General features: G+C 33.4%; 2 protein-coding genes across 7 annotated transcripts in view; one reads left to right on the forward strand and one right to left on the reverse strand.

Annotated features, from left to right (window-relative positions):
* Positions 1 to 24,251, reverse strand: part of LOC120331002 (uncharacterized) — a 141,389-nt gene that overhangs the window by 23,666 nt on the left and 93,472 nt on the right. The gene's annotated exons all lie outside the window — the stretch shown is intronic.
* LOC120330994 (ras-associating and dilute domain-containing protein-like) overlaps positions 1 to 24,251 on the forward strand; it is a 31,721-nt gene that overhangs the window by 1,179 nt on the left and 6,291 nt on the right. The window contains exons 3-11 of one of the 6 annotated variants that reach the window (XM_039398000.2): positions 808 to 922; positions 1,625 to 1,805; positions 18,996 to 19,161; positions 19,326 to 20,262; positions 20,646 to 20,731; positions 21,683 to 21,943; positions 22,329 to 23,055; positions 23,475 to 23,512; positions 23,855 to 24,004. In XM_039398000.2, coding sequence (XP_039253934.2) covers positions 808 to 922; positions 1,625 to 1,805; positions 18,996 to 19,161; positions 19,326 to 20,262; positions 20,646 to 20,731; positions 21,683 to 21,943; positions 22,329 to 23,055; positions 23,475 to 23,512; positions 23,855 to 24,004 — 2,661 coding nt within the window. Of the gene's footprint in view, positions 1 to 807; positions 923 to 1,624; positions 1,806 to 7,070; positions 7,549 to 13,280; positions 13,438 to 13,750; positions 13,935 to 14,446; positions 14,669 to 18,065; positions 18,109 to 18,995; positions 19,162 to 19,325; positions 20,263 to 20,645; positions 20,732 to 21,682; positions 21,944 to 22,328; positions 23,056 to 23,474; positions 23,513 to 23,854; positions 24,005 to 24,251 lie in introns of those variants that run through there. The other 5 variants (XM_039398001.2, XM_039398005.2, XM_039398003.2 and 2 more) reach the window with 5 other exon arrangements.

Genomic DNA, 24,251 nt, shown 5'->3' on the forward strand with positions numbered 1-24,251 from the left:
GCCGCTGATAAATCTCGAACTTCAGCTTTATATCTTCGTTTGAAAAGCTACCGAATAAGTTACGATTCGCGATATTAAATCAATCTTACCACAGACGCTTCAATATGTTTCAATTGCTGCCTAGAAAAATTCGAAACGGGTAACTCACCAAGTTTGCGGTGTTAAATCCATATTTTAAATTCCGAAGCGGATGAATAGCATGGTATATGCCGTCTTGGATTTTAGGTACGACTTTCTAGTTTAGGCCTTTTTTTCCGGACAAGCGATCCTAATACCTGGAGATTAATTATTACGGTGCCTTGGAATATTAAAATGCCAAATGTAAACGGCTTGAAGTTTACTAAATTTAACACGACCTTATATTGTAAAAAAATGAATCAAGTTCGTGCTTGAATTTGTATTGATCAAGTATTTTTCAAGTCATTTGGAGCTGACCTCTCCAAGAATACAAAATTATACGTCGTAAAAGTTAATTTAGGCTACTAGGCTGATAAATTATGGTAACAACTGGTCCATCCATATTGGTAATTTTGAGCCCTGTTTCCCACGCTAAAACTAAGAACGGCGCTGACAGCACTTTTTTTTATTCAGTTACAAACATCTTTTCGCTGAAAAAAATTTAAAAAACAGTTCATCTCAGACGTATACTCGGAGACGCATGTTTTGGTTTGACAGTAATTTTGATTTGTGTCCCAGGCAGAAAACTGCAAAATAAACAGCCAATGAATTAAAATAATTCAAAATTCATAAATTTCATCATTTTGTCTTCATTGTGCTACTAGAATTGAAATTCGTGTTTTGTTACAGGGAATCATTACCTATAGATGACGACGAAGAAGAAAGAAAATATCAAATGAAATCAAAAATAGAAAAGTATAACCAACGGATCAATAGAGGAGCTCTTCGAGTATCTATAGACGAGGTGAGTTATAATTATAAAACATTGTTTGTTTCTACTTGTGTTTTTTACCTTTTACTATACTGGGAATATTTCTTCTTTTTCGCTTATTGCCCATTATTTTATATTTATTTATGTATAAAACACATTTAATCGGTGCCGTTAAAGCATTATTAATCACTGATCATAAAATATACGCATACCTAATTATATAAAAATATTTATTTATTGGTCATATCTTAGAAGTTTCCACTTTATTTTGCCATTTTTGTATGCAATGAACCGTTCAATTCCCTTCACATTATTCAGATATGGGGTAAAACATTGAACAGGAGTTTTTTTTTTGTATCTTACAACGTTATAGATAAAACCAGATACAATTACATAACATGTTATTAACATAGTTAGCATTTCTCAACAATCTCTTTTAAAAAAGTTAAAATTTACTCTTGTTTTTGATTATATCCACATGATCAGAGATCCCAAAAACTGTTGAACAACTATAAAATCATGGAAAAAGTGGCTAATGGTTTCAATATTAGACTTACAGAAATCACATAACTCTGATGAAAAAAGTTTGAATTTATATAATATATCGTTTAGTACTATGGCACCATGGAACAGCTTTACATGAAAAGATTGCAATTTAGTTTCAATGGTACAACAGAAATATCCATATATATTTTATTCCAATTTATTCCTAAAACGGAGTTGCATTTTTTACAGAATCTTTCATTCTCTGGCGCCCTCATTTTCTACTACAAAGGAATCACTGACAATGAAGAAATCAGCCATTTGATGTCGCTGACAAGCAACGATACCGTGAAAGATATCTTACCCAAGATGAGAGAAAAATTTGAAATTTCCGACAGTGTAAAAGCGACAATACGACAGCTAATAAATGGAGGTTTGGTTGCCTTTGATTTACTTTGGAATTTAAAGTAATAAAATTACTCGGCAATACATGTGACCTTTTGAAACATATCAAAGAACATTACACCGATAGAAAAATCATAATATATACAAAATTGATTGAGAAAAGATGAGCAAAGAATTCACGAGATAGCTCAATTTGACGAAAAATATATATATATGGAAAAAATTTACAAATGCAATCAAGCAAAACTAGTAGGTTCCCTAACTACATAAACACAAATGAGGGCTGAGGACTCTACAATAATTAATATATTTCATGAATATTCCCAAAACGAGACTATAATCACATTAAGTGTAAGGTTTTTTGAAATACAGTTGCTTATATTATATATTATTTTTTACTTTATTTTATTTGGTACTTCGGATCGCATATACATATAGTACTGGGCAAAACGTCCCTCGCTCTTTTGAAGTTTGAAACATTTTCGATACATTAGCTAAAGCGTTAAACGCCACACCTGTCAAAAAGTTTTTCAGTCAATAGGTAACCACACCTGCGTTCTCCCTGTTTAGCACAATCCAACACCACAGATACATAGGTATTTGATTTTAAATAACATTCCACCGGTGAGTGAATCGAAATCCGGTAATTAGTGCAAACCATGATTTTCGATACAGCAGCTAATATCCTGTGTACAAATACGAATTGATGGGTTATGAAAGACGAGAAAGCGTAAAGCGTGTGATCGAAAACAGTGAGGTTTCGTGGTTATGGTTTCACTTAACTGGATACGGGGTAAGGTATTTAAGATTGCAATAACGAATGACTACTAGTAGAATTTAAAAAAATGTCAAACAACTAAATTGTGACATCATAATTTCGTTTAAGATCGCGATGGAGGTGTATGGCGATGGGGATATTTTTTACCTAGTGTTATGAGCAAGTATCGATAAGGAATTTTAGTAGATCGAAAACAAGTGTACATGAGTTGTAGATAGAAAATCAAATATGAATATTTTCTGCGGGCATCTCATGACATCACAAACAGCTTCTACAAGTTGTGATTTTTCAGGCAATTGTAGTATGATACCTTAATTAGTACGTATGTAGCTATATTCACTAAGTAGTCGTCGTCATTAGAACGCATTGAAATTTGGGAAAACCGAAGTCAATGCGTTTTGTGATTGCACACTTATTTACACTTTGGTCTGAATAATATGCTGGTCAAGGCTAGAACCAATATATCTGCCATTATTCGGTCAATTTAACTTCTACCTACAAGTTTTTTGGTATGAAATATATAATTCTACTTTGTATGTACGGCTATTTTCGTCATACGCGATCACAAAAGGCTATTATGACGTTAATAATTATCCATGTGCAAAGGATAATTATATGGTTGCTATGGAGGTGTCATTTTTAAACCTCCTAAATTTAATATCCTCGACAAGCATGGGCCATGAATATTTATATTTGGTTGAATGCTTGGCCAATGATAAAATGGATTTTGGGTGAATATGACAAAAATAATATTTTACTCAATGGAAGTTATAAAACACGCAGGGCAACTTCCAATTTCCCGTGCAAGCACAATATATTTGTCCGAGTTATAAGGCTTCCCTATATAAAGATAAGATATATATATATAATGTTCAAATGACATGGACTTAAAATAATATCTTACTCAAATACGATTTTTCATGTCAAATAAACTATTTTTATAACAGTATAGTGACTACGACAAAGCCATTGCGCAGGTCTTTTTTAAGTGGCTGAACGTAACGTACTTCGGTTAGATACGCTCAATTCAAAAGCACTAATTAACTTAAGATTCTATTTGGGATTGCTGCCGGTGGCCCTTTTTCCACTTACGACTTGAACCAGTCGAGTGTTTTGGTAGACAAGTGATCCAGTGCTACTTTTACTCCTATTTAAGCTAATATTGTAGACTTTTTATTTGGATTAGTTTCATTTGTAGCGTTTGGATATGCCAACAGTTGCTGTAAAAACTTTGAGGTTTGTCGAGCCTTCAGGGTGATGACTGATTATTTTAGGGTTGACGTGGTTATGTTTGGGTGTTATTGAAAATGAAATAGTTGAGAAAACAAAAAAATGCTTGACAAACAAGCCATAGTGAGGGGATATGATATGATAATGAGCAGAATTGAATTAATACTTGAAACACAGGTAAATTTTTCAAAAAACGAGCTATCTAAATTCTAAACAACCGCAAGCTTTGGTATTTAGACGTGTTTAGTTTTCGTTTTTAAATTATTTGTTGAAAGGTTTCAAACCACAGTACCGTTGAAATAGATCAGGATCATGCCCTTAATTTTAGTTTCAGCCTGGTCTCGCACCTAGAAGTAGGCCTACCATTCATTTTGCGAAGCATGTCTGTTGTTCATCTACAATACATTCAAACTTTTTCAAGCCAATTGACAACTTTCGATGTAGCTTTGATTTCCCGATTTCGACGCGATAGTCTCTATCTGAATTTAATGATTTTTAAATCTCGACCTAATATGACAAGTTAACTATTATACTGAGGATAAATTATGAAACAAGATTTATTGGCAAGCTAGAATAAGAAGCTTGAATTTTTAGTTAGCATAAAGAGAGATAAATCTCCGTCGAAAAAAGGTCAAAACGTCCCTCAGGCATGCAAAATGGTAGAAATAATGTGGCAACATCAAAATGCGATGCGACATCCTGTTCAATGCGGTTCATGTTGAGGTTATTAATAATGTTTATGTTTACAATAGACAATATCAGATAAGAGGGTCGGCGTTTTGGTTAGTTGTAGGTGCGGTGAAATGCAATATTTATATTAAAAATGTTTCAAATTTATTACGCTCATTGACCATAATAATTGTATACATTTTGAATTAATTTTTGTTTTCCTAAAAATATAAAAATTTTGTTAGTCCATAATATTACAATAGTGTATTTGTCACTCAGGCCTAGATACAAGTTAATACATACGTCAATCGTGGTTTTAATCCTCCATATTAATTTAGTATGAATACAGCTCAGATTTATCAATTTGAGGGTGGCAGGCAATAAAGAAACAACTTGGCGATAGTGTAAACAAAATCAACATATTGTGTACTCAAGAGATTCCGTTTCTTCTCCCTCGATGATATTGTTCGATTGGTTTTGTGAAATGAAATAAACAGACAAGCTAATTGAGCTTATCAAAGGGAAAGCGATCGAAGGGAAACAAAAACATCTGTTGTGTGTTGTTTATCCTATTATATTATATAAACCCTAAACACTCAGTAGGGAATTGTTAATGTCGTTTTACCAGGCTGTGTTTAGACGTCAATAAGCCGTGAATAATAGGGAATAAATTATATATTCTCAGTTTTAATTTTGATTTTTAATAGTAAATTTCTGAGGAATTATCCTATAATAGTAATTTCTCAGGTGAGCAGTGCTCAGAAAACCAAGTTGTCAAGTTTTTGAGAATAATAAATTTTATTGCCCATCAACGCCTGGTTGAGAGTAGTTTCTTGTCGTACCAAGAACATAAGAATATCTGAATTCCAACCCTTTCTCATAAATGAACCCCAACAAAAGCCAATCAGTAGACCAAGCATAGCCCAGGCGTGTGTATTGTGAGACATGAAATGATTTCTTACAATGAAATTCATCTCACTGAAGCTACAGGCATTCCTAATGGCTATAAGTAATAAAAATGAAGTATGTTAGCCAGGTGCAGAAGTAGTTGTATTACGCAATAAAATGTTACGGTACGCGTGCATTGGCTGTCTTGAGTAGCATAGCAGAATGATGGATAATCAGATAGCTTCATAGCTATGCTGGCATGTGATAGATTGTGCAGTACTTTCGACGAATGCAAAATAGGTGAAGATAGAAGGCTCTGGCGGTTTCTAAACGCCTTATGTATCGATTTAAAAAATGCTTCAAGGTTTATTTTGTATGAATGTAAGCAACAATTTTACTTATTGTTTGTTTCGGGTTTAAAGTATTCAAAACCGTGCGTTCAGATATCCCACAGTGAGAGTTTAATATGTTGTTTTATATATACCGGCTTGAATTACTCATTATGATCTTAAATCAAACCTAACCTTTTGACAAGGTTATGCAGATATTGACTTTACTTTTTACCTTGATCGTTCGCTAATACGTACGGGATGATTTAGTTTCAGCTGATACAGTAAATAAGGGTAGCAGTATTTTTTGAGCATATATGTAGAGAGTACTGTTATAGCTGAATATGATTCGATGATAGCTGCTAAGTGGAAGAAAAAATAACATTCAGGGCGAAAGATTACAGAAAAATGATGAAATAGAATTCATGAAAAACTCAAGGTTTTCAACATAGAATAGTGAAATAACATTCATGGTAAATTGTTTTAACAGCAAAGAATACCAGCTCCTGAGTGTCAAAATTTTCAAATCAAAATTAATTCTTTTTCGCCAGCTACTTCCACATTTAAAATTAAATTTTCTTTCTCTGATATGTAGTCGAAACCATTGAATTTCGTCATTGTTATATTTTAGACGTAGTTCTCGATTGTTGGTCAAAACATTGAAAATCGTTGAAGCGAGATTCTTATTACAATCTTTTGTGACGTATATCCGACTCGAATTTTCAAGTTAGGTATGACGTGCGTTTTGACACCTTGGTTGGCTCTATAAAGGAAATCATTTAAATTTGAGACATTTTTGTAACAAACAATAATTAACTTTCGGGGTTGTGTCAATCTCGACCATGCTTGAATAACGGGTATGGCAAATATTTCGTGTCTTGGGAGCAAAAATTATTGGGCATAACCAACCACTAAAACTTGTTAAATTTTATACTGGAAATAATGACGTTAACTAGCCATATGATGAATCTGAAACGTTATCGTTAACTCTATATTATCTATATAATGAAAAATTTTGTTGTAGCAGTCTGGCTGCTTTCATATGTGTCAGAGAATACATCTAGCAATTGTGTTTTAGGTCAACATGACGTTGTACTTATTGCCTTGTCTTATAATGTTTCGTTCTATAATTTATCCAATATTTTATTTAATGAGACAAATGAGCATACATACTTACAGTAAAAGATTTATCGAATGCGAGTCAAAGATTAACAGTGGTTCATTCTCACACTATCTCTGTGGTATATAATCATATGTTTGACTGTTTGTAAGCAGATGAATAGTCGAGATCGACTACCTTTTGTTACTGTGAATTTTCTTTGAAATATATTATTTGTGGTATTTATCTAGTTATTACCATAACAAGTATTTAAGAAATATAACTGTATCGTTTATTGCACTAAAGCCTAAATAAATTAGCGTATCATGTAATATTACGTTTAAAACATCAAAGAAAGTTTAACGTATTGTCAAATCAAGAATACTTGTTTGTCAACGTTGGCGAGACGACAAATTCAAGCAAAGGAAATAACTCCAAATGAGGAATACTTCCGTTTCAAATGAAGTGTGCTTCCTGTAGTGGCACGTGGAATTCATTACGTCCCAAAATATACTTAATTAGGACTCAAAATTGGCTCAGTCGAACTGCGAACTGAAGGTTCATATCTGGCATCTATTTAAGCAGAGGGACTGAGAGATATTTGTCGTGAACGAACTTAAATATTCTTATAAAGTTTATACGAGACAAATGAAACCTAAAGACCAGAAGATGGAAGAAAGCACGTATATGTCTTTCGATACTTTGGACATGGATTCCATAATTTTACCGAGTTTGCCGTCGAAATCTTCGTCCGATCCGTTTGAGTGGACAAAAAAGGGTGAGAGTCTAAATTATTAACTATCAGAAATTCATTCTGAAATTTTAATATTGCCTGCGTATAGGGTGAGTGCATTCAAGCGCCTGTTGAAGGTATTGCTGGAAGACCTTCTGTTACGTAATAAAGTTACGAATCCCTGAAATTTGATGGGCTCGTCCAACGTGTTTTCGAAAACAAGGTATTGGTTTGAAGAATGGTACTTTTAACTAAATAAGAGATTACAATCATACCGCATTAGGTTAGTTAGACTATATGAAATTGACTGTGTAAAATTGATGCATGGGCCATGCAAAAACAATTTGTTGATCCTAATATTATGATATACACCGTTTACGCTTGTCTATATTTGTTGATATTATCATGACTTGATAAATTACTGAGTTATTCAAGTAATATGTACGTATATTACTATATTTGAGGCTACGGCATGTGGCCGTTGGTCAAGTGCTGTTGAACGAGTTTACTGTTTATGGTCAGACAGTTGAGTGACCACTCACCAACCAACGGCTCGTGCTGGTTGTATCAGAGTTTAATCGCCATAAAACAACAAATAATATGCGATTATGAACACTTCAGAAATGAACGGATGGATTTAGTTATTCCTTTTCATGAGCAGTGCCCTTCTATAGAATGTAACTGGCAGGCATGGACTGGCGATCAAAGGACGGTTGAGCCAAACGCGAATGCTGAATAAAACTGAATTTTTCGCCAAGCTGATCACGACGGTTAGGTGTATAATGAGATGTTGAGCATGTGCAAATCGTTGGTCAGATGTGAGCAACACCAGTTTGGTAGCAATTTTTGTTCTTGTTATAAGATGTTCTGGCTCTCCGAAATATATTGTTCAGTGGCATTGTAAAAATTCATTCAGATGTAATGCTAAAGGAATAATACCAGACATTGTTATACGGATGACTAATTTTATAGCAAAACACATATAACTCAGGTTTGAATAAATATTATTTTTCGAAAGTCATCTATCAATGTTTAATTTCTGTTCTCACAAACGCACTCATGGTTATCATTCTAATAAATGTTATATTTCGATCGCAAATTAATTCCACCTTTAATTATCGTCTTTAAACAAGGAGAAAAACCATTGTGAGAAGTTACAAAGCGTATCGAACAGATCGAATTAGTTCTTTTGTCCATTTTTTGCGTCCGCCACACCATTTTTAATGGTTAGAAAAAACGAGTAGTATAGTTCCGTGAATGTAGATGGTTTGTACTCTTGCATGTTGATAACACGGTCCGGTAACGCCTAAAGGAAACTTGTTAAAAGGACCCGAAGGGTAAAATTGCGATATTTCAGCCTACCTTGGCTACCTACACGTTTGTACATCGATGCAAAAGCGAATGCTAATTTTGAAATAAAAGTATTTCTTTTGGTCTTCAGTTAATCAGTTAAATACAGATTTTTAGCATGGCATGAAAAGAACGTTGAGAAAAGGTTTAAAGGTCTGTAGTTATCTATACTATGAAAGGTTGAACGCGTACACTTGACACATATTTAGATTGATGAGTATTCGAAAATGATATGCTGAAATTTGAACTCATTTTCCCTGCAAATATTCGAGTTGTTTAGTTTAGCGATCATCAGTAAACGTGTATCTCGTGCAATAAGGATTTACAATATTACCATGTAGTTTAAGTACAACACGCATCAGGTGTGTTTAGGTACATCACGTAGGCGTCATAGTAGATTCAGTTTAACCCGATGTGGTCAGATCAACGTTCATATGAATAAATGGGTGAAACGTAAAAAATCAAAATTTTGCTGACGTCACCTCGACAAAAAGAACAAGGAAGTTGATTTTTAAACAAAAATATTACATTACTAAATGCGTCAAGCAAATGTCAATTTGTGCGCAAAAGTTAAAAGCAGACAATGCTTCAAATTAGTTAACATTTTTAGAATATCCTAGCCTGGAAATATATGCTAGTTTGTTCAGTCTCCTAGTATAAAGGGTATCTTAACGTTAATATTTTAGCGTACATCGGTAATTAGGCTGGTTCAAGAGACATACATGCTAATTCAAATCGCAAATTTATTTCATGCAGCCAACCAAAGGTTTGATAATGATAAAAGTGACTTTTAGAGCAGTTACGAATATACAAGTTAGTATCCCTATTCTATATTTTGATCATAGCTTATGAATAACCTGTTATGATAGTTCAAACCATTTACTTTCCAGTTATTCTATTTCCTTTATACTCGTACTTTTTCAAACTAGAATAAAATACGTCATAATTTAAAATTGAAATCCGATACTATTATTGTAACAAAATGACGGTGATATGTCAAAAAGTCAGTGCCAGGTTCTATTTATGTATGTGAATTTCCAATAGTAAATCTTTATAAAGATTGTTTAATTTAAAATGGAAGTGCTTGTAGAGACAGGGTTGATTCTGTATGTCCGCAGTAAAAATGCAAGAAGTAAAATCTGTCATTCAAATGTTACTATAACCTATATTTCACTAATTGTAATGTATATGATGGATTAGTAAAATACAAGAACTAAAAAATGAGAAAAAAAGGTTAGAGAAAATTAGCCAAAGAGTTTTGCCTGACGTCTGAAAATATATATACCTAGTCTAGTCTATAAAGATTAGTGTTGTTTTGGTTATATGACAACTAATATAAGCAGTTTAAGCATTTCATGTTGTAATAAGCCCACCATGCGTATATTTAGTTGCGGAACGTGGTAGATAGGTGCATTGACGACAGACATTTTGCAACCCTTTTTTTCGGGTTTGACAACGAGTGAAATTTTTGAAAATATATTTTTAAAGACAAAAGGAAATAATAAGTAGATGCAGCCATGAAGTATATTTTGATCACGCTGTGTAGGGCATTCGAAAATAACGGTTTGTAAAGAGGCGGATATTTCTGTTTGAAACTCGCCATACCCGTTTTCTCCCCATGCAGCTCCGAAATTCTGTGGTCGTAAAAAAGGGATTATGCACGTAAAACAGATTTTTACTGCATTATATATTATGGCTCATTTATTGGGGTTTATCATACATCTTTATTTTACTGAAGTTCAGACAAATTTATCATAATATATGAAACTATGGGTAATTTCTCCAATAATAACTTATGATCAGTCGTGATGTAAAAATCGCCATATATGTTAAAATCAGCCACATCTTTAAAACATTATCACACCCTTTGGATAGATATATTCGAACAAAGACTCGTAATTGCTATATTGTGAATGGAAAATATCATCGAAACATTTAGTAAGCATAAGCGATCGAAGAGAAGATGGCGCCGAAAGTCCACTAACCAGTTACCTAACCACACTCTGACAAAGTGCGACAATCATGTGTGATTATACATGATACGTACCATGCACGTTTTATCAATGGCCCATAGACAATACCACCGTAATTAGTAAATAACTTTTCTTCGGCAATAAAGGTAAATTTTTCATTAAAACGTTAACGTTTATATTTCAGAATAATAATTACAATCTGATTAGGAGGTGACTCATACTTTGATTATATCAGTGCTTTTATGATTATTTATAAATTATCCATACAAAACCCATTAAATGTTTAGCAATGCCGCAAAACCCTACAAATGTGCATTATTTTGCACGCTCAATCATCTTCTACACGTCCTCGACGATAAGTATAATCACTATAAAGTAGTTTATTTTACTTAGCGAAGAAATTAAAAACGTAATTTTTTACTATTCCGTAAAAAGTATGAAGCACGTATTTTGAAACGTGAACATAATATTGACTTGTCTTTATTACATACACGATGCAATCATTTCGATTGACAGCGTCACTTGTACGACAGAATTGATTTACAGACACGAAGAAAACATACATATCAATTTTATTAAGGTCAACTGATGACAGTACTTCTCTTTCTGTATAAGCATATATTATGGCAATTTTCTTAAGATAAGATATTTTTTTACATAAGTACTCAAGGCCAAGAAAAAATTGGATGCAGAGTAAGAAAAACTCCTATCTTTTGCAGGCGTATCAGAAAACTTATACACGTTTCGAGATAAGATTTGAGGGTTAGATAGTATCAGTCTGTACCAGACATAAAATAAAATGATGCAAGTTTCGCATGCTTACACAATTATTTATGTATAGCTACGGATAGATTGACTATAGCAACGTTATAGATGCAACCGTGATAAGGGCCCTGAAAGTGTATGGGTATATACCGCGACATCATGTACCCAAATGTCCGTGTATCTGAAGTTTAGGGGGGGGGGGGGGTAAAATTGTGATGGACATATATATATATATATATCGACTTACTTTTGAAAACAAATCATTGAAATCAAGCATTTTGATTGAATATTTAACTCAAGTTGGCCTGTTCTGTACGACTTTCTGCCGATTTATCAATACGCGTTGCAAAATTTAAATCCCAATAAAAATTATTTTCATCCCCAGTTGAATAAAAAAAAAAAACGATCATAAAACTGATGTTCACGTGGTTAAAATAACACGAAAACACAAATATTATGAAAACACATAAACCACATCCGTCTCGTTATCCTAAATTGTTGTATTATAATATGAAAGATCACTTTCGTTTTTTTCAAAATTTTCTTGTCGTAGAGCGATTTGTGTAATCTACCACTTCGAAAGTGAGTAATGCCTTAAAATTGAGTGCTAATGTATAATCGCGTGATCGTCTTTGACCGAGAATAGATCATAGTTGAAGCGACCTATAATATGAGAAGCAGTATGCTTGGTCAAACCTGATTTCACATGAAAAACAAGAAGAAAGATAACAATGACTTTCTAAAGCAAAACACACCCCAGGTTGGGAATAAGGCATATATGCTTATTTAAGGCGAAATGACAATGGGTATTTACTTTTGATAGGCTGGATAACACTGTATTCTTCTCGGGGTTTTGTTATTTTCTTTGGCAAAAGGTGCGTAAGTCAGGTAGCACGTAGAAAATAGAATGGTAGCACCAGATCAGATTTATTATAACGATATTTATTATCAGCTTTAAGTCTAAACGGAACTTGAAAATAGCTGGGAAAACCTATTATAAAACAACACAGTATATTATTTACAATCTTTTATTCCGTCAAATTAAGTGCATGTTTACAAAAGGAAAAATTCAGGTTTACAATTTATTGATCTCAAGAGTTAAGAGTTTTTTGACCGTCAACTGAAGACTATATAGCACATCTGGCATTCATACCAATCATATCTCTTACTCGATGAATTGAAGATTTTTGTAACAATTTAAAAAAAAATAGAATTCTGAATAGTGAATGTGAGGTTTTGTCTTTTAATTTATAGCGATTTTGAACTGTTTTTTATGGAATAAATAACAATTAAAAAAAATGATGACTTAAGTTTGATATTAATAATAATAAGCAAGATCTGTCGACATATGTTTATAATTAAATTTGAAGAATTGAGAAAATAGTTTCTGTTAAGCTGCACATTTTGTTTTTATGTGACACAAATTTTGAAATTACTCAAAAATCTTCTTAACGTCAATTAAACAAACTTTTTTTCAATTTTTTATCGAAAAATCTAACGAAAGTCAGAAAAATGTTCGTGTAATTAATTACGCCCAGATTTTGAACTATATCTTGTAGATTAATTATTTTAATAAGGGCCTTATATGATACCGTAGATATTTGACTCCATCCCACACAAAGCCTTAGAATTATCTATATCAGATTACAAACAGTTTTAATTAGATTATTCCGTATATGGTGTTGCGATTCAGGAAAACTAAATCTACTGAAGTAATGTAATATAAGTTGATATATAATACTGACACATCGGAAATAGAAATTTAGCTTCGAGGTTTTGACAAGTTTACTGTAAACATCAAACCTCTACTGCTCTGGTGCATCTATGAAAAACAAAATCCAGTAAGGTATGTAGAATGTATTTCTTCTATCACATTTTGCTCATTTAGATAAAAATGTAATTATTTCTTTGATCAATCATGGTAAATGAATGTAATTTTAATTTGAAATATGTGTTTAAGCAAGTTATCTACGGCATATGCTTGATCGAGTATTAAATTTCTATTTATCCCGAGGGAGAAAGTTTGTTCCGAGTTAAATTATTTTTTTTATGCGATTATCGAAAAAAATGTTGCGATTTTTGTCACGACTTAGCTGCATTCCTTTGCTGACACCACGACAACTTAAACCAGCGAGGTATTAAAGTTTTGGCGCCGTGAAAGCAAGTCGTTGTTTGTGGCTTGTTTAATTAAACGTCTTGGTGATAAGGTGCAATCTGGATTTTATTCCGTGATTTATTCCACAAAAATGGCGTTCTTGGATGATAGCTTACTGCGTTATATTGATGATGACGAGGACGACTATGAAATTGCAGAACTGGATTGGGAAGCTATGAAAAGCGAAGGTGGTGTCTTTCGCAAACATTTTGTGTCAATAGGATTCATGACCGCATTTTATAGTGTATATATTTGATAATAGAATAACGTTTGTATCTATTTCCAATGAAATAGATTAAATAAACAGAAGTATTGATGTGTACAGTAGTTTTGTCGCGGACGGTAATTTTGCATTTTGGTAGTTGTGTGAATCGTTTGGTGCATATTCCGTATTGAATATAATAGTTATAGTAAACTTGATTTTTTTCCACTTCGTAAAAACTATTGCATACAACATTGCGAAGTCTAATCTCCTATTACATCAGTAATATTTTTTTTAAATAAGAATTTGCATGTTAATAATTGGAAACTTTCCAACGAGCCGCGACTTACGTACCTAATTGCTTTTAAATCGGTGATATGTTATAATTATACCAGAAAAATCAGTTAATGAGCTTCGTATTTATTGTTTTATGATAAGGTCTAAAGCAAAATGTTGTACGCGGCTTTTGGGATTATTATAGTATCGAGCTGCTTTGTACTGAATTATCTTTCCGGTATAATGAGTTGTGTGAGATATTCAAATGTAGTCGAATTTATTGATGAACCCCATTCATAGCTCACAATAGTCAAAATTAAACCGTTTAGCAACAAGCATAGGATGAGTTGAATGGCAGGCAGCATACTATCATTGTGATAGATTTGGTTAGATGACTGATAGTGTCGGATACGCTACACACAAAAGTTAAAATAATATAAAAAGGTAATTGAGGCAACTAAAAGTAGTGGTGGCCTTTCTGATTTTATTCATTGTTCATCTCATAATTGAAGGGATTCCTATTGTTGGAGGGATGAAGAAAACACCAGACCATGCCTGGATCAGGGGAAAATTAAACTCTAATACATTCTTGATGGCGATTCGTACTGCCAATGAACCAGTTAGAAATAATATTTTGACTAAAGCATATTTTGTGCCAAGTTATTGTGTATATATCATTTCTAGTTATCGTTACTTTTTCGCTGAATTTAAGTAGTATACAATGGGCGAATATGTCGTTGTAGAGATTATTATTACCTATGGGACGATGCATTAATAACCATAACATAAGAATAACTTCATATATGCATTGTATACATTATATCAAGAATATTAAGTAAAAAAATGGTTTTATAGTAATATCGCGTTCGCGCTTACTTCGTTTATTCTGATTCGAAGGGGAGTATATCACAACAACGCGATAATGATAGTGAACTATTGAGATCTGCTTTATTGGGATGTTCGTGACAAAAATACAGTGGGAATAATATGAAGATATTACTTCACGGGTTCTGTTGAATAGAACGTATCGATTTACACTTTTTCGGACACATGTTACCATTTTTGTGATTGAACACATTATCGTTTGCGTCTATTCAAAAAAGTTTCGCGCATGTCACAATTATCTAAACAACTAAACGAGGGATGAGTGTCTTCGATGTTTTTCGTGAGACGAGGAAAAGCTCGTTATGTACTAAGCGGTCAATTTAAATGTAGCATCAGGTTACAATTTCTAGGGACATTTCGTCCGAAACGGGATATTATCAAAGTAATTGTTCTGTAATACAACTATCATATATATAACAGGCTTCGGACAAATAGTGCAATCGTAAACAGCTGTAATTTCCAATATATCAGGAAGACCCAAACAGCGTATTAGGTTTTGATACCGACTGATAATCCACTTCGTATAGATGTACAGTTCCAGGATGTAGAAATACGTTTATTTTATGACATTTGCAGTATTATTATTATAGCAATTGATAATGTCTTGTATTTCAAATGTTATGAGACAAGATGAAAACAATATTAATTGTCGGATATAAGAGATTACCCAGCTGCTATCAGAGACCAGTTCATATTAGATTTCACAAATGTTTCTCCTATAATATTACACTACAATAGATTCGAAAACAAATTATATATGATTATGATTGTCAAAAATAGAATCCTCCTGAGATTTGTGACGTCAGAATAAATGAGAAGTACGGTAGTTCTAATACCGGTCATTAAACTTCGGTAAATGCTTGCTAAGCTGCTTTTGTAGCTTGAATATTTCAATAACAAGAATCAAGAAATAAAATCCCGCTAAAGACGTTTCATATTTTAGTTTAACAAACAGGAAACCCGTGAGTTTATCGGCATTGTCTTAGTTTACAATTCAGAAGAAGTTCGGGTTAGCGCTAATTCAAAACAGGACGTTATTTAGTTTGCCTTTATCAGATTGAAGCTACACGACTTGTGACTGCTTTATTCGATTCCGCGGATAAAACTTCGACGACAAAATGCGGGAAATATTATATAATCTGGTGTAATATCGTTGGATTAGATTATTTTCGTGCATTCTAAACAACACCGCAGGGTGTAGGCAATACCACATAATAATAATTGCACCGAAAATAAATTACAAACTATTATTTCGAAAAATGTTGTTATTTTTGTATTCGTAATTACTTGAACGAGGTTAAATTTGAAACACTTTCACAAATTTATCTCAATGGCGATATGTAATGATTTTCCCTTTTTCATAAGTCGTCGAATTAGACCTATCATAATAAAATCAGTATCATTTCTGTACGAACTGAGAATAGATAATTGGGCACAATATATAATACCTTCCAAGATTTTTAAATTGTCTCGACACATTTTTATATCGACTAAATTTTGCCAGCAGTAATTGATGAAAGAGGTTTTACATATAATAATAATAATTAGAATAGATCTATCACATTTCCAATTTACACTTGGTATTTGAAACTGGTAATTGGTTTGAACTCACTGACTGACTAAAGTCAAGTAGGGATCGAATAAAGAAGGCTTTATACAATCGCTCACGTACAGGACTGGCAGATGTGATAACGCATTACTAAATAAATCTAATCAATTTTGATAAAATTTGAAAAAGCTTGCATAATTTCGATTTAATATTAGGCAATTGGACATTATGTGAGATATTTGAAATGGAATGCTTCAACGATAATACAAAACCTATTATTATCATCTCTTCTTTTTTGTAATGTGTCGATATTATATCAGTATTTCAATAGTATCCTACTCTATTTGATGACCAACATTGCAAGACAATAATCGCAGACATTCTGTGGCGTAAAACGATATTTACAAGATATGGTATTGACTCATTATAATCGTTGTTAGATCAGCAGTAACCTGTACCAGTCGATCATGTCACTGTATCGCGGACTTAGGAGGCTCATTTGTACGATAATCATCTTTCCAACACTGTCAGTATTGACACATTTTTTCTACCAAAAATTGTGTGATTTCATTTTAGTGAACATTGAGTTTTCAACGAAATAAATATAATCTGTAGTTACGGAAAGAAAATGTAATATTGTGCATAGTTACTTCCTAATTCTATGAAGAATGGCTGGAGGATTTTTGCACTATTCTTTGGTGCAGATTAATACCAGATAAAAAGATGTTATCAGTATGTTTTATCAACGTGACACCCAAAACTGACGCATGGTTTCTTACACAAAATAAATATTTTAAGATTCTGGTCTTCCACGGTCAGTTAGTTTCTATTTTAATATAAACAAACGCTTGTCATCTTGATTGGATATATTATAAATTAATTCAAACACCATTGCCAGGAAAATGCTGAAAAGATGAATGAGATGCGTTGTTCCGCAAAGCAAAGTAATAACGTGTGGGATACTTACTGTACGTTTAAAAAGCGATGTAAATAGACAAAAACCAAATCCGTAATTTGAATAGCAATATATTTACTAGCATTCATTACAGAAAATTAAAACTCTAGCAATTTTTCAATATGATCACACAACAAAATAAGTGTGATTAGGGTATTTGAACCTTTTACCTCACTCCTTATCCCTAATGGGCATGCACTCTAATATAGTAATTTAAAAGCTAAACGCAGGAGCGTATTATCAGGCACCAAAGTGACAATTACAAATTGCTTGTTGCACAATAGAAAAAGGATTGTATTTATATGAAGGAATTTAGTTAACATTATAATTAGGTGTTAGAAAATGTGTAAAACATTAGAGTATTTGTTGAGTGTTTGAATTTTTTAAAATGTCACGATTTTTTTCTACGAACGCATATCGGGGAGATTTAATTAACATATCCATCGAAACCACTTAGGTCAAAGGCGATGCGGAAAGACATTGATCATGTTGATGGTATACAGGCAACAGAGGTGTTGCACACATTTTAGATCTAATTTGTAATTTACTTTAAACAAAATTATTCACAGCTACTACAGTTTACGGCTAAAATCGCACTAATAAGATAACGAGAATATCGGTTGGAGACCGAAGACTTATCGATCGACACTGCGGTTTCGATTCTTGACTCTATAGTGACACCGCGTGTTCCATCACTAATTAATTAATACCTCCCTAATTATGCGACATAATTCATCCAAAATCAATAGGCTTCTGGTCCGAGATATGATAAATGCACATGCAAAATTTGGATTCAACCTCGCCTTCGTGAGATATCGCGTCCATCAAACAGACAAACAAACAGACAATCAACATACTTACCGATCTTAAGATCGATAAGTAATTATGCCTTACAAATACAATTTACGACGAGTTCAAATATGACGCCTTGTATGGTTGACTATTTTACTTCACTAGGACTAAACCACACGCAGTTGATGAAAATGAGATTGACTATGGCGAAACTATACTGTAACATTGAAATGTACTTGGATTGTTGTTAATTTTAGTTTTACATGAGTTTCTGGAAATATATACCTGGAACCTAAGATTGATTACACACGCGTGGAAATCCGAATAACAAAATACGAATAAAAACACAAATTGTACGAATTAAGTTTAAAGAATATAAATCTTTTACTATATATATGATAAAAGATAAAACTGTCTCATCCAAATGTTCTTATTAAATAATGTTCTTATTAAATAGTACGTACGCTATTAGATAGTACGTAAATCTCAATGACCGATACACTGATATAATCATAACATAAACGTATCTAATTCAAAGCAAATAGCCTTCAACTATGTATATTTATTTATCCTGTCATACTTTTATACAGATGAAATATTGCTTGACCCTGAAGATCGCCCTTTGGATCTTGCAGTGAATGCAAATTCTGCCGTAACATTCAATATCGTATCTGGGTCAGATAGAACAGCAGAAGTTTTGAGAAATATACAAAGCGGAAGTTTTACACCACAGCAACGTAGAAAGCTTATGGAAAAGTGAGTCGATTCTCTCTCCCTTGTTTTCTCATTTTTTAACTTGTCTTAACTTGACCATTAAATGCAAAAGTGATTTGGGAAATGCCGAATAACGACTCGGCTGTTTGTAAATCACTATCATAGTATTTTGTATCAAAATCCAAACTATCGTTCTTTTTATCTAGATTCAACATAGACGATGATAACATGTCTTCATCTGATTTTGGTGGAACAAGAACAAGTCAAAGCAGTGCAAGCGAGAGTACTGGGAAATGCGATAGTTTGGAAGGATCTCCAATTACTAATGAAAGAACTCGAACGAGTCGTTTAAGATCTTCCTTATCACAGGTCAAATCGCAGACAGGCAAAGGTAAAGAAATTCCCCAAAAGACATCTTCAGATATAAGAAAATTAGATCACTTACAAAACGATAATGCCAAGAACATTGATAAAAGGCCCGTACTAAGTGTCACTACGATTCCCAAACATAATGGAAAAGTGCAAGGGAAGACTGGTAAAAAGTCGCAGCCCTCACAAAATAGGCAAGGAAGAGAAACGACGGTTTCGGCATCTGCTCGTAAGATACTTTCCAGTTTGCGAAAAACTGGGCGAGGAAGATCGGCATCAAGAGATCGTGTTGAACGTCAAAGTCCAGTCAAATCCCCTCCACAACCTAGTCCCACGCAAGATGATTTATCGTCTGACGTACACCTTCCGGGAATCCTAAAGATTTTCGGTGATGCCGTAAGTCCAGGAGCTAACTACAAAAGTGTGCTAGCGACGCGACAATCTAAAGCTCGGGAATTGGTGAAAGCTGCATTGGAACGCTACGGCGTACCTCGGAGTATGAGTAAAAAATTCGTATTATGTGAAGTAGTTGGACGTTTACGAATGGAAAAAATACCAGTTAAGTTGAAGGAAACTGGAAAAGAAGGCAAGCCAGGCTATTCTGTTGTTGTAACACACCAAGAAAGTAATATTACAAAAGATATTCTGGACGAAAAATTTGTGGAGGATTATGTCCGTCCATTAAATGATCATGAAAAACCGCTTGTACTTCAATCATTGTGGAAACCATTGGAAGGATACGCAAGAAGATTTGAACTAAGAGATCGTACACAGGTAAGATGTCCTATGGTTTACGATAACGGCGTACGGGGTTTTGAATACAAACTACCAAAATTTCGCGTGCCATTTATTACGATAACTCGGCTAAAATGCCAAAATTATGGTCTTGCAAAAGTTGTACAACTCCGGAGTAATTTTGAAATTTTAGAATCGTTTCAAGAGCTATTTGTCAGAAGCACTCTATCTTCCACAATTGTTTTTTTTTCTATTCCAGCTTTGCAGTTTTTGCCACTTTCAGTCTGTGTCAGGGGTGAAATGATAGAAGGGGAAGCACAAACTTATCATGTATAAATAGATAAGAGCAAAAACGACATCATTCCACTGTATGCATTGCTTTATTATATTAGTTTAAAATTAATTCAGATATAATTTTACAGGTTCTTGATTTAATAAAAACAGAAAAAGATACACAAACACGTGACGTTAACGCTCAAGCAAAACGTATCATAATGAAAAACGCGAGGTAAGTTGAAGATATCTGACTTGATCCATATATACTACCATGCTGGCCCTTCTTATCAAATTTCTGGATTGAATGTGGTATCGATTCCCATTAAATCGTTCGTATTAGTTGAGAGACTTAAACAACGATATAAATGGTGAAACTTCTGTTAGATATTGGCGTAGTAGAGTACGCATATTTTTAAATAAAAACTTTGACCTATAATCGACTTACGACTTTCGTCGAGTAAACGCATAGCAACGAAAGTGTCGTAAATATTTACTAAAATCCAATTCATAGTGAAACGTGCCAAAACGTGCACATCTCACATTTTGAATGAGTTCTACTTGGCCGACCTAAATATTGTAACGGCTTAACGATTTTCTCCCAAAATTTCACACTAAAGATTAATATACTAATAAGGAGATAATCTGCTGATTTTACTAAATGCGTCCTTTAATCCATATGTATGTAAATTTTACATCACGATTTTTACAAGAACAAGGTTATACCAAAAAAGTCAGTTGCATTATGTTATTGACAAATTATCATGATCGTTGATCGTAGCAATCTTGCACCTTTAAATCAAGGTCATAGTACCAATTCAACATTTATTTACTTGAAAAAAATTATCTCTGAACGACATCGAGTTCATTATCGGAATTTCCAAGTTGCTTGCTCTACGTTTAAGACTCCAAAATAATATTGATATAAAATGATCTAAGTTGGCATTGAAATTCATAAATAAATATTTTCTTCGTTAAAAATTATGATTAAAAATTGAAATAATTGAAACAGAATTGAAATAATTGAACATAGAAAATCTAGATTGAACAATGACTTATTTGGTTGCCGTCTCTGTCTCTCAAACAAGATGTTACATATACCGTGGGATCATCCAGTCTAATTAAATCACTTTTTCATTTTTTTTATCGATTTTCTGATTTCAAATAATTCAACGATACTGTTTAGGCTTTCAAGAACTCAATCATCTTTAAGTATTAAAGTACCAGCACACGATGATGATGGTTCATCCAGCGATGAAGAAGACGGCGAACGACAAAAACAATTCAAGACAATAGCGGATAAAAATAATAGAAATTCAATAGAAAGTGCAACACTACCAACACCCGCGCAGTTTGCGGATGATGAAACTGCAGTTAATAGTGAAGCAACAGACGGAACTCCAGTGCCATTTCTGATAACATTACAAGGCGAGGATGGTGTATCGAGGTAAAAATATGATTTTAAACATCATGGACTGTTGGTTATTTGACTAAAAGAAGACGGGAGAAAACGTTTTACACAAATACGCTAACACTACCACACATAACACATACAATTTATCCCTTAGTTTTGTACTTTGTTTGAAAAGTCTGGCAATCAGGAACGGGTAACTCTTCGCTTGTAAGTACTTTACCATACTATTATTGCAGAGATATTAAATCTAGTAGGGTATTGCCATTGCTGTTTGGCAGTCGAAATCTTATAAATATTATGGATACTAAAACTTGTTCAGTATATAAATAATCAAACTAATAATAGTATCTCCTTTATCCGTTCTGGAATTACCTCGTTTCAACATATTATTTAATATAATACGAATCATATTTTTCAGCAATACAGGAAAAGATCGCGGGGGAAGTCTGGTACATTATTTGGACACAAAGGTCACTGTAATCGGAAGAAATCGAGTTGAACCAACAACAGAAGGAGAACCTACACCGGGAACAACAAATGAAGTCAACATTGAACTGTTGGACGAAGAAATCAAACAACATCATTGCGTCATATACCGTGTTAAAGACGATGAAAATACGAACTTGAAAACACCTTCGAAGGCACCATGGAAAGTGACGTTACATCTCGTTGCAGATGACTGTGACGTAACTGTAAACGGACAAAGTGTAGCGTCTGATAAAGAACTTGCTAATGGAGATGTAATAACAGTCGGGTCAAAGTATATTTTTATGCTCAAGGACCCTACATCAAAAAGTGATTTGAATACCAATATGAGGCTCGGGGGTTTAAATCCCAGTGTAAATAGATTGAACAGTATTGCAAGTAGAGGAAGTGCATTCACACCCGTAAAGAAACGTTATGTTGAAATGGAAATTAACTACAGATCGGAATATGAGGACCATGTGTTGGATTTAATTTTTACAGCCGCAAACGATATTCTCGCGATATCATCATCAAAAGTACATTCTGAAATATGCAATCGCGAGTTGGCGCCAGCGAGGCTTTTGATCCACTGTATCGAACAAGCGTGCTTCAATTTCACAACTGAGCAAAAACGAAGTTTGTTGTTTGTGGTCGCCACTAATCTGCAAACAATACTCTTGGTAAGTTTAATAACAGTTTATAATACAAATCAAACAAGAGAGCAATGCTCAAATATATGAACACGGAGGCCAAAACGAAACAGCGACAAATATTTTACTGTGGTCTGAATACCGGTCAGAGGACGCGGTGCGCATTTTTTTTATTTTGATGACGTCATCGACACCCAAAACGAATTCAATAGAGCCCACAAAAATGTTAGAAATAAATGTAAAAATAATAGCATTTTAGTAAAAAATGCAATCTTCAACCACTGAAAACTTTAAAGCAATCGGCCCAATAGTTAATTGGAAAAACGATTTTTTTCACAAGAAGACAAAAAGAATGACCAACAACATAATACCAAAACAATCCATATGTAAATTTCGTGTACAATAAACAGGATTGAAAAGTGTTCAAACCTTACACTTCATATTTTTAGGATGCCACAGGAAGTGTCTCTCTTCAAGATGATGCAAAGTGAGTATATTATAAAGTATTTGATAATTTCATTTCCATGAAGCCTACATCAATATAGGACATCAATGCGCACTAATGTTCTATGTATAACGTAAACAAAGGCTAAATTATCCTTTATTTCACTGTTTCCTTTATGTGCATGCTGCTCATGCTGAAAGTTACATACACGGTATACATAAACGAGCTTTTATAATTAAGAATTAAAACATTTAATCGATTATTGAAAATATAGATTAATGGTAATGTTATACGATGAAGATATAATCAATGTTAACTAAAATTTGTTAAACACCCATACATTGATCTGAAAAGCGTTCTGAGCAAATGTTCAAATGTTTTCAGAATAAAGAATCCTGAGGAAGGTATCAACTACATATTGCCAAAACTGGAAGCCGTTGTATTTTGGATGTCAAATTCACTTGAAATATTCAGCTACTTACAAGCAGATTTCGTTGAAAGAATCAAAACGAGAGTTGCAAAAGAAATTGAATTGTGAGTGAACCGAACAGCTTTTCAGCACCGTGAAAAGTTTTCAAACGGTTTTATATGAAATGTATATGATTCATCTAGTTTGCTATTTTGACTATATTTCAAATTTTCTAAAATTTGGCAACTTTTGGGCATTTTCGATATTCCATAAATAGTTTTTCAGCATCGTGAAAAGTTTTGGCACTTCTATATATATGGAATACTATATGATTCATTTGATTTGCTATTTTGACTATATTTCAAATTATCA

The sequence above is a fragment of the Styela clava genome, chromosome 6, assembly GCF_964204865.1.
Source record: "Styela clava chromosome 6, kaStyClav1.hap1.2, whole genome shotgun sequence".
In the NCBI taxonomy this organism is placed as follows: Eukaryota; Metazoa; Chordata; class Ascidiacea; order Stolidobranchia; family Styelidae; genus Styela; species Styela clava.